Source organism: Phalaenopsis equestris, unplaced genomic scaffold (assembly GCF_001263595.1).
Source record: "Phalaenopsis equestris unplaced genomic scaffold, ASM126359v1 Scaffold000002, whole genome shotgun sequence".
Classification (NCBI taxonomy): Eukaryota; Viridiplantae; Streptophyta; class Magnoliopsida; order Asparagales; family Orchidaceae; genus Phalaenopsis; species Phalaenopsis equestris.
This window is the reverse complement of record NW_018164444.1, coordinates 80,734,772-80,754,255: the sequence shown is the minus strand read 5'-3', so window position 1 is coordinate 80,754,255 and position 19,484 is coordinate 80,734,772. Positions and strand designations below refer to the sequence as shown.

General features: G+C 35.8%; 3 protein-coding genes across 3 annotated transcripts in view; 1 reads left to right on the top strand and 2 right to left on the bottom strand.

Annotated features, from left to right (window-relative positions):
* The window catches only part of LOC110020450 (putative pentatricopeptide repeat-containing protein At5g09950), a 52,699-nt gene that overhangs the window by 11,422 nt on the left and 21,793 nt on the right, over positions 1 to 19,484 (bottom strand). The gene's annotated exons all lie outside the window — the stretch shown is intronic.
* Positions 6,796 to 13,511, bottom strand: LOC110020475. Its single transcript, XM_020718597.1, has 7 exons — positions 13,394 to 13,511; positions 13,214 to 13,321; positions 9,292 to 9,413; positions 9,048 to 9,148; positions 8,463 to 8,522; positions 7,137 to 7,195; positions 6,796 to 6,833 (listed from the first exon to the last, which is right to left on the bottom strand). Exons 1-7 carry the CDS (start codon positions 13,509 to 13,511, stop codon positions 6,820 to 6,822), a joined length of 582 nt encoding a protein of 193 aa, XP_020574256.1. The 3' UTR covers positions 6,796 to 6,819.
* Positions 17,940 to 19,484, top strand: part of LOC110020466 (pentatricopeptide repeat-containing protein At4g21300) — a 9,775-nt gene continuing 8,230 nt past the window's right edge. The window contains exon 1 of the mRNA XM_020718584.1: positions 17,940 to 19,481. Coding sequence (XP_020574243.1) covers positions 18,068 to 19,481 — 1,414 coding nt within the window. The 5' untranslated portion in view covers positions 17,940 to 18,067. The remainder of the gene's footprint in view (positions 19,482 to 19,484) is intronic.

The window sequence follows — 19,484 nt, the reverse complement described above, 5'->3', positions numbered from 1 at the left end:
TGTCGGGACCAGGAATGCCAGCTAACCACAACCTTGTGTCACTACAGAAATGCCCATGATTACTAGCTAAAAAATCAGCCTATAATCTTATAATTTTCTGACGGAAAACATGATTAATGCTTGATTATCGGATGAAATGGTACCGCCGCAAGAACCTTCATCACAAACAGTTTTCCAACTGAAAATGTGCGACGGTAATTTTTGCTTTTGATTATCCCGCCACAATATTTTTCGAATGAATTTATCTGCTGCAAAATTAATGTCTGATTTCGAGAAAAAAAGTGCGTACGTCAAGCGTACGCAGGAGTTACGTATGTAAAAGGGTACAGGGGGTTACACGAGGATTACAAGTGGTTATAACCCCGTTGTATCTCCCGTGTAACTCCCATGTAATCTATATATATATATATTAATAAGCATTTGAAACATAAAACATAAGCTAGAGAGGCCCATCGGTTATTACATGTATGTATGTATATATATCTTAGAATGACCCCATATTTATAGAGAATGGGGGATATGGTATGTTGAATTACATTTGTACCACTGCTTTAATGGGGGTTATATGGATTATTACATGTATTTTACATATATGGGTGCTCTAAAGCTCGGCTAGCTAGGTCAACAAATCCTTTGAAAAGAGCTAGAGAGGCCCATTGGTTGGCATGGTTTGGTAAGGGCTTCAGTCGGCTAGGAGGGGTGCTAGTAGTGGGTTGGACTCTTACTGTCAAAGAGTCGGCCTAGTTGATTCAAAGTTTGTTTGGGGCAACTGCAGTTTATTAATAAACTGTTGAAAAATAATCTGTTCAAAAAGTTGCGGCAGCTATTACAAAATTTTTTTTTTTTAAAAGTTAGACGACAGCTAAAAAGCTTCCACTACACTTAGCCATAAACGATGTGAAAACGTTGATTTCAGCGGTTTTAAAATGCAATTTTTTTGAGTAAGCTGCCAAAACGTAGTTTACCCAAACGATCCTGGGTGCGTTTTCAAAATACACCCACCAAATAAGTTTATTCACCTCATTTTGAGGTCTTCCATTCTCTAGATACCCTAAGATCTAGCCTTAAGATTTTCCTATTTTGACTCTCTTAGAGGACTAGACTGGGACCCACACCTCTTAGAAATTCAAGTCATTTCTTCCTCCTTGAAGTTCCATATGGACGGAATTGCCTTTGACATCCTGTGGAGTCGATGAAAGCCGACATATTGAAATTCTTATTGAGCTCCTATAGAAATTTGAAAGACATAGGTGGACACCGTGACGCGTGCGATGTTTGGCTTGTCATTGCGAGCGATGTGTTTGACTTTGGTTGTCGCTTATGTGAGGACCGGTCAACGATATATTCGTTGAACGGCTCCGATCAGGTCAAGATAATTTCGTTTATCGCGTTGCGCACAAATTGAAGTTAATTCGACGTGATCGTCAAAGAATTTGTCTGGATGACTCCAGATGACGAAACGAACCACGCCGTTGCGTCCGGAATGTCGATTTTAGCTAAGGAGGACATCCATTTTGTTGGGGCGTCGTGCACGAGTAAGTCGCAACAATTTAATATTTTTCTCTCTTTTTTTTTAATATATGATAAAGTTTTTTTTTAAGAAAATAAAAGATATTTTTATAAACCTAAACTCTAAACTCTCCCTCACGGAAAAAAATTGAGTACGTCAAACGTACACAGGAGTTACGTATATAGAAGGGTACACGGGGGTTACATGGGGATTACAAGTGGTTATAACCCCGTTGTATCTCCCGTGTAACTCCCGTGTAACCCCGTTGTAATCTTGTAACCCCAATGGATAAAATAAAAGCGCGGGTTACAGGTGAGTTACACGAAAGTTACAAAGAAGTTATAACACGCTTGTAACCCCAATGTAACCCCCGTATAACGCACGTGTACCCTATTATGTACACATCTCTGCGTACGATTGACGTACGCAATTTTTTTCTCTCCCTCACATATGCTCCCTTCCTCTTCTTGGGACAACCGTGCCCTAGCCTTTCTTTCTCTCGGTCAAACAACAATGCTTCTTCTGATTTCTCTGGTCTTTCCCTTCCCCTTCGGCGATGGCTTACCTTCTCCTCCGGTCATAGCTGCCGGTTACTTTCTTGTGACGGTCTCTCCCGCTCATGAGTCTCATTTTTGGATTCACGTGGGCCCTCCTTGCCGTGAGCTCCTTCCCCTTTGCTCGGCTATAAATACCCCTTCAGGGGAGCATTTGAAAGAGGTTATTCTTTTTGGAGATTTTGGAGACATAGGGTGCCGAAATTTACTCTATGTTGGAAGTCTTTATCTCTGTGATCTTTCTTACTCTTCTCATTCCTTGAGTTAACAAGGAGCTAAGGTTAAACTTAATTTTCCTTTGAAATGTGATCATGGAATAGTATTGAAGCAAAGTTTAATATCTCTTATGTCAATCATGTTTGATTATCTGGAATAGTTGCTATCTTTAACACCATAGAATCTATTTCAAATCAGTTTAGGGTGTTGATTCAATTTCTGGATTAGTTATTCATGTGATACTACCTGTGAGATTATAAGATGGAGAACTTTCTTTTAGATCTAATGAAGGTTCGAGGGCTATTTTTGCTGCTCCTTTTAATGATCTATTCGGATATATATGTGGAGAACTTTCTTTTAGTTCTGATGAAGATTTGAGGGCTATTCTTGTTTCTCCTCTTACTGATTTATTTAAATGCATATGGAGGAATTTTATTTTAGTTCTAATGAAGATTTAAGGGCCGTTTCTTTTTTTCCTTTTACTGCCCTATTTGAATGCATATATTAGAAATTCTTTTCCTGGTTTTGAATACTATTTGGGGGCTGGTTTTCTGTTATTCTTGATGCCCCTATGCAAGTAAATATGTTGGAACCTTTTTTTTTTTAGTTTCGAATTTCAATTTTGGGGCTCTGTTCTTGCTCTTCTTGCTGCCCTAAACATTTATTTAGGGGCCTTGATCTTAATGCTTCTCGCTGCCTTTCATTTAAATATATATGGAGGTTATGTTTTAATTTTGTATACCCGTTTCGGGAGGCTGGCCTTTGTACTTCTCAATGCCCTATTCGAATATTGCTTTTGGAGACTGTTTTTAACTTGGAGTAACAGTTTGGTACTGCGACCTTCATCCTTTTGCTGCCTTACTCGAACGCATATATTGGAAGTTTCTTTTGGATTTTAATATTAGTTTGGGGTTGCAGTTTTGCTCCTTCTTGTTGCCTCTTTCTTTGAGAGGTTGGAATGTGTTTTCTGATAGTTCAGTTTTAAGCCCTGTGCTGGGCTCGATTTTGGCTTTGGATGTTGGGCTCGATTTGGCTTCCTGTGATTGAGTTTGAACTTATCCTTTGATGGTTTAATTGGTCCCTTTTCAGAGTTCGGGTTTAGTTTCTGGATGGCTTAGTTTTAGGCCTTTGGGCTTGGTTTGGTTCAATGGTAGTTTGAGTTTTTGCACTCCTTTGTTGAGCTGACTTTTATTGGAGGATATTTGGGTCTTGGATCTTAATCTCTTGTTAAAATTGATCTTATAGCTGCATAAATTTCATATGTTTGAAATTGGCAATATAAAAATAAGCGCATGTGCCTCTTTGGGAATTTGGTAAAGTCTGATATGATCACATATGTAGTCTTAGAATTTAAGCCTAAGAATGGAAGACGAATGTTATGGAAATGTTTAAATGATTACTTCTTCCATTTTATTGATTACTCTCACTTTCTTGATATGAGATATATAAAACTTTGTTATATGAGCATATGAAATATCAAGGTGGCCTATTAGTTTGAGACGAGGGGTAACGGGCGATGATGCAAAGAACCATTTGACAACTTTGTTTATAGCTGAAATATAAAATCAACACTCAACTAGTGCAATGCCCTTTCACTTTCTTAAATCGTCGGCAGCCTTAACCCTCCCCAAAAGATTTGGGAAATGGTACTTAGAAAGAACAGATACACAACAACCCATGTCACGGGTAATACACTCACATAATGATAAACACCACATCATAGACACTATGCACTGACCAATATCTATAGATATACATGTTAACACTCACATACACACTACACATTTCATGCACCATGTCTTTCACACACACTGTCTTTCATACACTATGACTCTCATGTACTATACATTTCATATACCACATAAGAGATATATCATATATTTTGACAAGTTCATGCATTACACCACGAATATCATAATACACCTCAGGTATTATACAACGAACACCACACACTATACCCTGCACGACAGATACTACATATCACGTATGGGTGCACTACACTTCAATGAGTTCAGATACTACATATCACGTATAAATGCACTACATTTTGATGAGTTCAGATACTACTCCGTTCACATATTCACTAAACGATAGGGTTTAAGGTTGTCTGACTATAGAAGTGATTTGCTGGTGACTTCTAGTTGATGTTGATAGGTTGACTTCAATATATCAGTAGCTTGGGGGATCGAGGGAATAAAAAGAGGTCTAGTCTGAGCCTATCCCAAAATTGAAATTTAATATCCCATCTTGAGACTTTCATATGCTCATCATTTAACTTTTCTTTTATAATCTGCAAATGTTTACCTAACCCATTTATATTATACAATTGCAATCTGTTTTGAAGCTTTAGCAGAATATGATCACGTACGCTTTTATTTATTTAATTTTTGTACTTTATTTTTTGTATGTTTCTTTTTTCTGTACTGTACTGTACTTCGCTACATATCTCATGCATTTTTCTTATCGCACTTTACTACATAGTCTCTTTGTCTGTTCTTTATTGTACTGTATACATTTACCAATATTTATACTTTAATTATTACATTTCTAGTATGTTTGTATAACAGCTTAAAATAGGCCGTTCGAGACATGGTTTTCTCTTTTCTTTATCCCTTTCCCTTGGAACGAGACGATGACGTTAACTACGACAGATGGTGGCAGAAGGAACTTCAACCGAGTTTCGATAGATTTAAATAACATACCTATAGGACGTCGAGATTGTTCATCTAGTACAACGTAAACCCTCACATTATCTTTTAAGACTTTATACGATTTCATATCGTACGATATAAGTCCTAAACTTTTTAGGCTTCCGAGGTTGTCGTCTGGAACGACATAAATCCTCCTATTTTCTCGGGCTATTTGCATAGGATATGCAGACACAAGTCTCGAATATCTAAATAACTTGCAGAACCAAAACATCGCATAATTAACATCACATAATTTTTCTTTCAAAGATGTAAAGTCAAACCATAGGTTAGTTTGAGATGTCACTGAATCCTCTTCAGTATCTTCGACATCTACTACTTTTCGCTCCTTTGGATTCCTGAAATAACTGTTCATATTTGAACATATCCCATTTGACTTTTTCTATAAACAATCTTGAAAACGAAACCTCTAATCACTATCGAGAGTTTTCTCAAATGACATCGTCATTTGGGATGTAATTAACTATAGGAGTTTGCCTCTATAGGGAATTAAGAACTCAGATTAATCTAAACACTGTCTAATCTGTATATTAAAAGGAGAATTTGTCGGCTATAAAATTCACAGACCAAAATAGAGTCATAAACTTTTAAGTTTAGATAGTTAAGCCTAACAATAAGTGATACGTTTATCATTCGAGATGATATATCATTTATAGTATCGTGCTCAGTTATTTAAACAATTAGATATATGAGATTTATCCGATCTCATTATTTTCCAAAATAAAAATATATCATTTTCCCAAAATTAAAATTACATTATATATTATACTAAATTTAAATGTTAAAATCTTATTTTAATATAATAAATTTAAATGTTAAAATCTTATTTTTTTAAAAAAAAAATAGCTGACAAAGCTACCCCAAACGGGGCCTCTGTTAGTTGATGGTGTCAATCGGTTGATCAATTATGATGATATAATAAATTTAAATGTTAAAATCTTATTTTTTTTAAAAAAAAGCTGACAAAGCTACCCCAAACAGGGCCTCTGTTAGTTGATGGTGTCAATCAGTTGATCAATTATGATGGTTGATCCTTCATCTCTGATAGAAACTCATGTCAGTCGGGCGGACTAGGCTATTGGGCAGATGGTGAATTACTATAATACAGGAAATAACCACCATTGGATTAAGAGATCCTGATGGATGACTAAGATTCATAATATTGATTGTTAGTGATGGTCGGAAATACTGTCAAATACGAAATTGTAAAACTAGAGGAGATATCTTTTCCCTTTGTTTTGGTTCTATTGCAGGGATGTCCTGGATTCCCCTGCACTTAGCAGCCAGTTGAGCCATCCGTATATGTGCCAAAGAGTATAAACGAGTCGAGTTGAGCTCGACCACCCTCGGCTTGAGCTTAATTAATTGATTTAGTTCAAGCTCGAGCTCAACTCTACGACCAGTTTATTTATTATGATAGAGAGAAAGCAATAATAATTCAAGCTAGTTTTAAAATCAATGACAAATAGAATGAGCATTCAAGTGATAATTAATAAGAAATCACTTAATATAGAATGTAAAATTTCATGTTTTAAATATTTTAAATAAATTTAAAAGAACAACTATTGAATTTTAATATAATTTGAGTTTCATTTATATTAAATATTTTTTAAAAAAGTTTCATTTATATTAATTATTTTTTAAAAAAGCCGACTCACAAGCTAACGAGTCAAGCCGGCGCTGGTCAGAGCTAGGTTTGTTAGCTCATTGAGTTTAGTTCACAAGTCACTTACTGAGCCAAGCACGAGCCAGCACGGCTAGGTTTGTTAGCTCATTGAGTTTAGTTCACAAGCCACTTACCGAGCCAGCTCGCTAGTCAGCTTCGCTCAATTTACATCCCTATATCTGCTCCAAAAAAAACCAATGATGTGCACAATGCAATCAATATTTCACTTCAACATATAGCATGATTATCACAACAAAATGCAGTACAAAGAAGTAGAGTAGCTAAGACACAACTGGACTCTGTCAAGTTCGTCAGTACCTGAACCAATCTCTTGAGCGGATCACTCAAGTGGAAATATTACATGAAAACGGCATTAAATCCTAAGCTTCAATGCTTTGAAGTAAAATCTAAAAAGAAAAAAGATATTGGAGAATGCAGTAAAAAAGGTTTAAGCCTTCAGACACCTAAACAATCTTTTATACCCTGTTCAAAATTGTCAAGGGCGGAGATTGATTGCAACAGGCCAATTTTCACCTTTTCCCTGCATTAAGAGTTAAATCCGGTGTGAGAAGCAACTTAAAATCAATTTTCAAAGTCCTACCAGGACTTTGAAAATCTTAAACAACAATAATTTCAATCTGAACAATGTAGCACATAGTCAACATCAATTGATAGGATTGAAGAAATTTATACCTTTGTCATATCATGAGTAAACATTATCACAATTAGAGTAGACCTACATCATGCATCAACATTAATTCTAATACGGTTGCATTGAAAAGAGAGGTGCTTATATAAGTTTTTTTAAGTGAAGCACTCGTGCTATATGCATGTGACATAATTTAAATAGATGAGACCACTTATTCACTAAAAGTGAAATATTGAAAGAACTTTTAAATGATATGAGGCTTAGGATTAGTTTAGTGAATGTAAGAATGATATTATCAATCAATATTTTTGGAAGATCAATGGATACTTAAGTGTCATAGAATTAAGTAAATTGGAGCTTTTGTTCAAAATATTTAGAATACAGATTGAGAATATTACTTTAAAATTAAGTTTTGTTAAATAAATGGAGTAATAAATGATTGTATAAACATGATGGTGAGAGGAGAACTTATTGTATGTAGACAAAACAGGCACAAAATAGACTTGTACAACATGTGCGTACAATGGCAGCGGAGGGTAGAATAAGTTGAAGGAATAAAGAAGAAAAAAATAGACTAAGTGACATACAACAAAATCATGCTAGATCACTTGAACAAAGTAGCATTCAATGAGATTTATTATTGAGGAAGTGTAAATACGATTCCAAATAGTTGGTATAAGTAGCTGTGAAAACAAGTTCAATTGAGTTAGGGCCACCCCTTCTTGAACTTGAGTTGATGTGCTAATCAAGTTCGAGCTCACTTCAATGAGTTTAAGCCGCTTCGTCTTCTTGTACAAGAAAATAAAATAAAAGTAAATCCCAAAGGTTGCAACGATGTAACTAACGTAAACAAGGAGAAAATATAGATAAAAAATAATTTTTTTGAGAAAGAAAATTGGAAGTTTACTTTTTTTTTTTCTTTTTTGTAACCTTGTAATTAAAGCCTTAAATGATTATATCAATAAGTATATATTGTTTAAAAGTTCTTTCAAATGAGCCTGCTCATGAGCTAACAACGTGATTAAAGGCTCGTTCGGTTCGCTCGCTCATAAAGTGTGACTAATGAGTCAATTATCAAGTCGAACTTATGTCGGCCAAACTCAGTTGCCCCTCTATAATGTTGATTTTGTAAAATAAAATTCCTCTAAAAGGATCATACCTATCTGAAGTCACACCAAGATCACTGTCATCAATGATACCTCCAAGAAATGAAAATGATCTGCACATACAAAAAATAATCAAGATAAATTTACCTAAATACTTTTATTTATAAAGGTAAATTGAATACACTTAAAATTAAGTATCAAGAACACTTATTTCACTTACCTGCCAAATAAAATGCAAATGTCTAACCACTTGGATTTCTATAATTAGTGTATAAGTTCATGAACATTCAAGATTTACAAAAAGTTCGAAAGTGCAAGACTTGCACAAGGTAAGCCTAAACAAAAAGTTGGTTAAACAATAATCTATATAAACTAGTAGCAAGAAGCATGTGATATAAGGAGTTTGAACTTCATGAAATCATCAGTTATTCCTACAGAACCAATATCAACTTCATGAAATAATATATGTGCCCTTCACGCATCTTCACCTCCACATTTTCAAAACTTCAACCAACATTCTTCTGATAGAACCCACATAAAGCTGAATATCATAGCAGGCTTGGACTTCCAATGTTGACAAATTCAATATCAGAATTTAAAATAAAAAAAAATTGATTTCAAATGTCCACTTCATGAACCTTATGAGATCGTCCAGCCTAGTCACTGCCTCCAGCTTCACCGGATCCCCATCATCGAGTAGCGAAGCAGCATTCTTTACGATCAACGCAAAAGTGCAAACCTGCAAGAACACAAAAATTTCATATTTTAACTGCATTGATGAAACCTTCCAGGTTCTCCACAAGTCATGTGGAAAAGAAAGAAAAGCATTTCTTTTCATAAAAGTTAAATTTCAATCTATCTGATTTCCAAGAGAAACCCAACCTCCACTCCCGTACGGGCTTGAAATGCTACAAAAGAATTCCTATCCTGAGGGACACAATCCCTAGCTGCAGAATTCAGCAGCTTCCGGAGCTCCCCAGCAACCATCACTGGTGATTTCAAATCTGTCAAGCATAATCAAAATTCTGAAAACCAAGCCAATAAAGCTTTGTTTGGCTTGAAGGAATTACAATAAAGGAAATGAAAAATAAATGATAATAACAATGATAGAGAGATTGGATTGAAACTTATTTTCCCCAAACCTACTTGGTTGAGAAGAATATGAGTGCACGGTATATTTTTTTTCCTGTTTAGTCGTAAAGAAATTTAATTTCTTTTTATTTATTTATTTATTAATTTATTTTGTGAGATGAGGGCCATACAAGTTATGTGATGGCCTAATTTTTTTTTTCCCTTTCTTGTTTAATCGGTTGCCTGGCGTTGCAAACAGTGTTTTTGAAAATAATAAAGTTGAGTAAATGGATTATTAGTCGAGTTTATTTAGAAATCACGATTTATGCTATGCTTCAGAAAGACCCTCTCAAAAGCTCTTCAAATGTAACAATTTCAATTTCATCATAAAATAAATGCAGACAAAATAATAATCATTTTCTAGATACTAGTTTAAATCCACAAGCAACTGAATATATCTACCTAACAAGCATAACAGTAGGTGTAAAGTACCCGTCTCAGACAATTTTAACTCTAAAAATATTTAGAGATCAAGTGAGCTCGAAGCAATGCAAAATTGTTGCAAAACATGTCCTACTCATCACAACAATCCAACAACTCCTAAAATATTCAAATATAAGCAAATTGAAGGCATGACTTAATTGTTCCAAGCCGCCGCCGCCTCATCCATCACATATGGCAGAGTTCAAGCAATGACAACCTCCAATCCACCCACTAGAAAGCACTTCTCACACACCATACAATGGTGGTGTCTGACAGTCGCAAGGAACATTAGTTACTATGCAATTCATCCAATGGTATCCTAGCTTCCTGGAGTTCTTGAGACTTTCGTCAACCTCAATTTTGCAAGCCATTTGTGACTAATTATTAATCTCAAAGAGACGAACATTTCAAAAAAAAAACGAGCTAAATATCACCATCTTTTTTCAACCACCACCAAATTTAATCCACAAAACTTCTTTCACATCAATTCAACTATCTGAATTTCAATTTTTCAATCATATTGGATTTGTGTGCCAATATCAACAAAACGATTGTTCGGATCATCAATCAAATACATCGTCAATGGCAAATGTTGCAGGACCGCCAATGGCAGCCCCTACTTCATGTTGGTCCCTACTTCATGTTGGTCGTAGACTCAAAGGAAGGATCCAATTAATTCTAGATCAAGGGAGAAATTAAGGAAGAGTGCAATCTAGTATGATCTTTGTAAATAAGAATATGGAATATTCTTATATATTCTTACGGTCTGTTTGGGGCATCTGCAGCTTATTAATAAGTTGTTGCACAGCAGCTGTGATGGGAAATTATTGCGGATAAGCTGACAGTTTGTTTGTTTTTTGCAATTTGAAAATAATTGTGTTGCAATTGTTTCTGGATAAATGATTATTTTATCCATGTATTGTAATTTTGCTAACAACATAACTGTTTTTACTAACTCATCTCATACTTAAAAGCAAATATTCAGTTTGAACATTACAAAATAAAAAGGAACCTCACTAAATGTGAGTAACACGACTATCAAAATTAAAAAAAAAACTACTAAAATAACAATCAATAATATGATAATATTATTTTTAAAATACAACTAGTGTAAGTCACGAGATAAACTGCATCCAGATCCAGGAAAACTCTCCACGCTCGATCACTCTCGGCGGTGAAATCCTCCAACCCATCTGTCTACCTAAAGAAGTCACAGTTGTTTGTTCTTCTTCTTGGACACCTGTAAAACTGTCTTCCGTAGTTATGTGGTTGTTATGAAGTAAGCAGAGAACATTGTAGTTTTTGTCAGTTCTTTTTGTTGAAATAAGTTGTCAGCATGTTTTCCAATTTGACCTCCTTGAGGCAAAGGTTACAAAATAATAATTTTATCTCTTTATCCCACATTGTAGATCAACCAGGGTCTTTTGTCTTAATCATTGTATTACTAACATGAAAAAAAATTAATCAACATAAATAATAATGTCGCAATATCGCAACTCAAACAAAAAAAGGAATGTCAAACTATCATCACCAATGCCCGTCCACACCACACTACACCACTTACACATCACCACTGCCACCACCTCCACACACCAACACATCCACAACACCATCTCCACAAACCAACACCTCCGCACAAACACAGCCACACACCACCTCCGAAACACCACCACCACCTCCACACATCCACCAACACATCTTATAACACAAACACAACCGGAAACCAACCACCACCTCTGAAACACCACCACCACCTCCACACATCCACCAACACATCATTTAACACAAACACAACCACACACCAACCACATCCACTAACACATCCTCTAACACATCTTCTAACACAAACTCCTAACACAACCACACCCACACACTAACCACCACCTCCACACACAAACCAACGTACATCACCACCTCCACATGCACAACATTGCTATCAACAAATCAGAAATCCTTTATCAGCCATTTTTCAAATTTTCTGTCAAATATCAAAGGTAAAGATAAAACCCCACCTCATATTTGTCATTTGATGCAATTTCATGCAGTGCATCCAAAACATTGCTATCAACAAATCAAGATCTCTCTTTCAGTGTTTTTTCAAATTCTCTATCAAACATCAAAGACAAAGAGAAAACCTCACCCCATATTTTTCATTTGATGCAATTCCATAAAGGGCACCCTAAACATTGTTATCAACAAATCAAGCAACCCCTTTCAGCTATTTTTCAAATTCTCTTTCAAACATCAAAGGTACAGATATAACCCCATCACAATTTTATCATTTGATGCAATTACATACAGGGCACCCGAAATATTGCTATCAACAAATCAAGCACCTCTTTCAGCCATTTCTCAAATTCACACTCAAACATCAAAGGTATAGATAAAACTCCATGTCATATTTTTCATTTGAGACTACTACATGAAACATTGATACCAACAAATCGAGCACCCCTTTCAGCCATTTTGCAAATTCACAATCAAACATCAAAAGTAAAGATAAACCCCATTCCATATTACATTCAGCCACAAAATCGCAAAATTTAAATTTCAAATCATAAAAAGAAAGCCACAAATCGCAAAATCCAATTCGCACTTTAAACACAAATGAGAAAGCCAAAAATAGCAAAATTCAAATTCTCACTTCAAACCGCAAATAAAAAAGCCACAAATCACAAAGGGAAAATCATTCGATCGAAAAAACATAGGTGATACCATAGGAGGATGGAGAGCACAATAAACAGACAGAGAGCCCGGGATCGGAGGGAGGAGGGAAGAGGGAGAGAAGAGAGACAACCCATTGCCAACAGAGATAAGAGAGAAAAGGGAAAGTAGAAAGGCAACTTGTTGCCACCGGAGAGTGGCGTGACCTAGGGCAGAAGAAACATGAGAGAGAGGGCAGCAGTGAGAGGGGAGCACGGAGAGGGGCATACGAGTAATAGGTTCGCGAAGAAATGCGCCTACATTAATCAGAGCAGTAATATCATTTTCAAACTTTATAAATATGCCCTAATTCTACTTATTTCATACATTTCAAACCCCTGAATCATAGAAAAACTTTAGTGTTTTGTCACTTTCACCTCCAAATGAAAAACCATTTCAGCCATTCTTAATGGCCTTTCAAACCTTCCAACATTGTTTCATTTGATGTCTTCATCCCCAGAATGGAAACCCTTCCAGAATTTATGCAAACCAAACAAACTCCGAAGAGAATAACGTATAATAGAAACAAAAACAAATCACTAAGTACCAATCGCCTGATATGCATTGCGGAGGCTCTGCCGAGACGCGTCGATGGGAGCCAAGACGAACCTGGCCGCCTTCTTCTTCTGATCTCGGAGCCATTCCTTTGGTCCCGCTACAAATAATTACCAAAATCCACTACCGTTAAACGAAGCAAGTAATAACATAAATGAGATAAAAAAACAACGGGTCGCAGAAATTGACGTTCTCACTAATGCTAATAGAGAAAGCGGCAGCTCGGCGGGGAATGGATAGCCATGCTGTGACAGCCGGCAGGGAGAGGACCAGAAGAGCGGCGGGGCCATTCCGGACAGTTAGGGTTTGTTTGGAGTACCTCCGGTGGTCGGTGATTAGGGATAGGGGTTCGCCACGGGGTGAATGTGTTGTGTTGGGTGCAGTTGATTCGAGCAGTGATGGCTCCTTGCAGTGTTACCATGTCGGTCTTGCTCGTGCTCAGAGCAGATAGATGATGCGATTTGTTCAGTGAAACCAGTGAGTGGAGGGCGCGGCTCAACGGACAGCGATTTAAAACCTAATAAATTACTTTAATATATATGGGCATTTACATAGATATCACCTAATTTTTATGTATTTGCATTTCTAATAAGTAAAGCTTACTTTTATAATTATATCACCAAAACTCTTATATCAAAAAAAAAATCATAATTTTAACTTTAAAATTGAAGTACACCTTTTTTTACATAGATAACATGATGTTTAGGGCTGAGCTGAATGGAGCCAGTCGAGCCTACCGTAACTGTTCATACTGAATAGAGTGACTGAATAGAGTCAGTCGAAGTCAGGTCAAATGAAGATGGTCAGATCGACTGGAGCTGGTCTAGCCAATCAGTCGAAGTCAGGTCAAATGAAGATGGTCAGATCAACTGGAGCTGGTCTAGCCAGCCAATTACAGCTAACATGGATTTGGCTGAATGAATTTGGTCGAGCTGACTGGAACTGACAGGCCTGGATGGAGCTGACCGGGCCAATTTTAGTTGCCTGAGCCAACTGGAGCTGACCGAGCCAACTAGAATTGGTTGAGTTCAATAGGTTCTTTGGATGATCTTCGTACTTTAAAAATACAAAGGATAATTTTTTTTCATACATAATAGTTTACTAATTCTCTTGACTACTTGAAAAACATGTGAAAAAAAATAAGAAAATGATAAATATGAAACTAAAATTATCGATCTGTGTAAGATGAGTGCATGCTTTTCTCTATATATGAGTTGGAAAATTGTTGAAGTGGAAATGAGTGAGGCATCTATTTATATGTAGACTATTTATTTGTTTGGGTGCTCTAAGCTCTTTTTCATGCTTCTGTCATGGGGCCGTTTGATTCACTTTTAGAGAGTAGTCTCATTGATCATCATCTCATAATTATTACAATTAACTTGGTTTATGAAGAGAGTTCCCCAAGTATTATCAGTGAAAGGAGCTTTCTTTTTCTTATGACTGGATTGGCTATTCTCTTTAACATGGCTTACTTGTAAAGAAATTCAAGAATTTTTTTTAAATTCAAACAATGCTTCACCTGGGAGTTGTAACTCTTCTGCAGGAAGCAGTCAACATAAAGTGTCAACTTTATCTTGGTCGAGATCTCGTTGTCTTCAACCCTTAGTTAATTGAGTTCATTTTTTATTTGGACGACTTATATTTTTTAAAGAACTTATCTAATATTGTCCCTAGCATTTTGCTATTAAGCCAGATAGAGTCAAAAGATATAGGTCATTTTCTCTTTATTCTCTATAAACTTGATTGTCAAAGGCAAGTTCCAAGAGTGCCATGGGTGAATTCATATTTAAGAAATAAGAAAAATCATAAATGCAAAAAAACAAAAATAAGGAGGGTCCTGAGAGATTTTTCATGTAGAGTTTTTCTTGATGCTCAATTTCACTCATTCATGGAGTATCTTCCCTTTGATAAACTATTTTCTTATAATATTTTTGAGAGAACTTTATGGGGAGAGTATTTTTTTTTTTGCTGACTGTGGGTGGCTAACAAGAGTTTACCCGATCAATTGGAGCTGGGTGAGCTGAATGACATAGGTTGAGCTGAACGAAGCTGATAGGGCCGATTGGAACCGATCAAGTTGAATGGAGCTAAACGAGCCAAATGGAGTTGGCTGAGTTGACAAGACCTAGCTTGTCAAACCGAATGGAGCTCGTGGTTGGCATGAATGGAGCTAGTATGGCAGGGTTCGCTAGATGGCTGAATGAATGTGTTTGATTATTCTTTCCGACAATATATTGTTAGCACTTCTACATGAGTCAGTTTCATTTTTTGTTTGTGGTATGATTCACACTTAACAAACCTTTAGAATTTTAAATCCAAAATTGTCTATGAATAAAACTCAAGAAATATAACATATATAATGAGAAAAAAAGTGAGAGAGAGAGATGAGCAGCGAGACAGTGTCTTTTCATATTAGTTCTTTCCTCCCCCTATCAAGAATAAATACTCCTATGTGTATAAGAGAATGATTATTGTAAAATGATAATTATACTTATAATCACATGCATTCGATTGGAGTTGGTCGACACGAGCTAGTGACCAGGCAAATAGAGCAATTCTAGCTAAGTTATTATCTTCAAAAGTTAAATATATTCTAAATTTCTTTAAAAATTACGTATGACATGCACCCTTAAAATGTCATATGATAAAAATCAAGCTATATATCTTAAACCCCTTCTTCATGACAAATAGTTTTTTTTTGTTTTTTTTTTTTTGAAATCGATAGATAATTAACTATCTTCGTATTAAGTTATCCAATTTTAATGTTAAAGGAGATCTGGTTAATTTGAATCACGCGTTCAAATGGGTCAACCTTCCTTTAAGTAAGCAAATTGCCCGACCAATTGGGCTAATTAAGATATAATGGCTTTATAGCAACAAAAGAAAAAAAAAAGCTCATTTTTACCTAAAAATATTCCCCTTCATTCAACTTTGGGTTCCTCCAAAATGGGGGAAGAATCCTCATGCAAAAGGTGTTTGAATGGGCAATCACATATTGGTGAAACCCACTATTTACGGTGACAAAAAAGAAGGGTTTTTCAATTCTACGTCATTTTATCCCTCATTCGCGCAAAGGAGAAATCAAAAAGTGATATATATATATGGACAAAAAGGATGCATGCTCTGCTCGACAACCTCCAACATGTGAAGACAGATGCACTGTTGTGCTAGCTAAATTAGCCTAAACAGATAAATAGTCTAAACCCTAAATTTAAATTAATTATATATAAAAAATTTATGATATTTTAAAAAATTAAATTTTATAAATTATAATATATAAAATAATAATAATAATAATATATTAATATACTATAGTAGTAATATACTATATATATAATTTATAAAATAAAAATTATTTAATTAATATAATATATTATTTATATATATTAATATTAGGGATGACAAACTGGCTCGCCGTTCACGACCGACCAGCTCGTGTTCGGCTCGTTCGTTAAGAAACAAACACGAACAGTGATATCGCGAACAATTTGAAACACGAGCTTATTTCAAACAAACCAAAAACGAACACAAGCTCTGTTCGTTTACACCCCTACTCTTATGCTTCGTTCGTGTTCGGTTCGTTTACACCCCTACTCTTATGCTTACTTGAAATTTAATTTATATATTTTACCATAATCTGGCATGATTTCTAATTTTATTTGTCGCATATTACTCCTCTTTGCAGCTACTAAACTGGAAATTCAACTGGGAGTATATGATTAGGGGTTTGGTCCTTGATAAGAAGAGAGGCAATGTATTACAGGTGAGGAACTGCTGCCTTTCCTTGTTCTGATGCTCTTATGTACATTTTGACTTCTTAAAATCTTTCAAAATAGACAAACTAACTTCTTAAATTCAATTAATATTTAATTTCTAAAATTGTTAATTAATAATTATATATATGCTTAGTAAATTTTTTATTAAATACAAATTTAATATTTATAAAAGAATAATTAATTTGTTATTAATTACATTTATTAATAATTACTTATGAAGTTATTGGATAAATAAAGAAATTATATTTATTCTTTTATTAATTAATAATTTAAAAATAAACAAAATTTTTAAAGTATAATTAGGCTGATAATACTTGATTTAGTTATTAACTATTAATCAATTAACTTAAATAAAATTAAGTTAAAAAAATAACTTAAATAAAATTATAGTAAAGAAAAATTAACTTTAAATAAATTTAGAGGACCCCGCCAAAATTACTTCTCTCTACCTGGAGAAAAATTTGCATGGATAAGACTTAGAGAGGTTATTTAGAGGTTATTGAGCGGTTATATCTGTGATATATCTCATGTAGCATCCATGTAACCTATCTGTAACCTATAAATATATGAAAATAGAAGTGCTGAACTTACTGAAGGTACAATAGAGAAAGATTATAAGGGGTATAACACTAATTTTTCTTCTCTTTCTAGAAAAATTATTGCATACGGACATCGCATGCAGAGATGCATGTGATGTCGAATCTACACCATAGATTACAGTGAGGATGTAATCTATTAAATAAAAAATAAATAAATATTATTGCATACGGATATCGCATGCAGAGATGCATGTGGTGTCGGATCTACACCGTAGATCACAGTGAGGATGTAATCTATTAAATAAAAAAAATAAAATTTTTTTTAAATTAAAGCTCACCGAATATATATTTTCATTGTGATCAATGATCTATGATGATCTACCGTGTAGACCGTCTCCACGTAGATGTTGTCCGTATGGAAATGCCCCGTGCGCGCCACCCCACCGTACATCCTGCTCCAAATCCTAAGTTTTCATTTTGAGTTCTAGTTCTACTCTCACCCACGACGCATGTTCCTCCAACTGCACTGTAATGAATGGAACCTCTTTAAATTTCATCCGCAAACGAGTCTTAGCATCCAAAGCCCGTAACTTGATCCGCATATATTCGTCACAATCAGTTTTTAACATCGTTGATTCCCATCAAGCTCAAAAAATTTCTTCGGAGGATTTCACCAGCCGGTTTCTTCTAATTCTGCGGACTCTTCGCAACCCATCCGATCTGCAGAGAGGCCGCCAGGTTCACTCTCAGGTTGTTTCATACGGCCTCATGGCCGACAATCTCCTCGAAAGCAGCATTCTTGGTATGTATGTGATGTGCAGAAGCATTTCTGATGCAAAATCCTTGTTTTTCTCCGTGGGAAAAGATTCAACTTTGATCTGGAATTGGATGATTCGCGGATTCTCCATGATTGGTCTGTTTGAGTTCAGCTTATTGTTCTATTTCAAGATGCTTTGCGCTGGAATCTTCCCTGATAAATACACATTTCCTTATGTGATCAAATCCTGCTGCGCCTTATCGGCATCTACTTTGGGTAATTACATCCACAAGATGATTTCCTTGATGGGAATGGAGAAAGATGCCTTTGTGGGAAGTTCTTTGATAAAAATGTATGCTGAAAACGGTTCTGTTGAGGATGCAAGGAAGGTGTTTGATGAAACGCCTGAAAGAGATTGTGTGTTGTGGAATGTGATGATGGATGGTTATGTCAGAGTTGGGGATGCTGAACATGCTTTCGAGATCTTCAGATGGATGTTGAGCTCAGGAACTAAGCCAAATTATGTAACTTTTTCTTCGATTCTATCTCTCTGTGCTTCGCAAGCATTACTGAGTTATGGAGCTCTGATTCATGGCCTCACAATCAAACTCAGCCTCGATTCAGAGATCTCCGTTGCAAACACACTGCTAGCAATGTACTCCAAATGCAGATGTTTGAGCGATGTGAATCTGTTGTTCGGTTTGATGTCGAAATCCGATGTTGTTACCTGGAACGGAATGATATCTGGTTTGGTTCAAAATGGATTAAGGAACGAAGCTGTTGAATCGTTCTACAAGATGCAGGATGCCGGTATAAAACCAGATTCTATCACTCTCTCAAGTTTGCTCCCCTCCTTCTCCGACTCAGCAAATCTAAAGCAAGGCAAGGAAATTCATGCTTACATTCTCAGAAACAATGTTTGCTTTGATTTGTTCTTGAAGAGCGCGCTGATCGATATATATTTCAAGAGCAGAGATGTAGGACTCGCAAACAAGGTTTTTAACATGAATGGAGCAATGGATGTTGCGATATGCGGCGCCATGATATCCGGCTATGTGCTGAATGGATTGAGCGACGAAGCTTTACTGATGTTTCGCAGGTCGCTGAAGGAGCGAATTAGACCCAATGGCATCATGTTGGCTACCGTTTTACCTGCTTGTGCTTGCCTTGCAGCTTTACGATTAGGGAAAG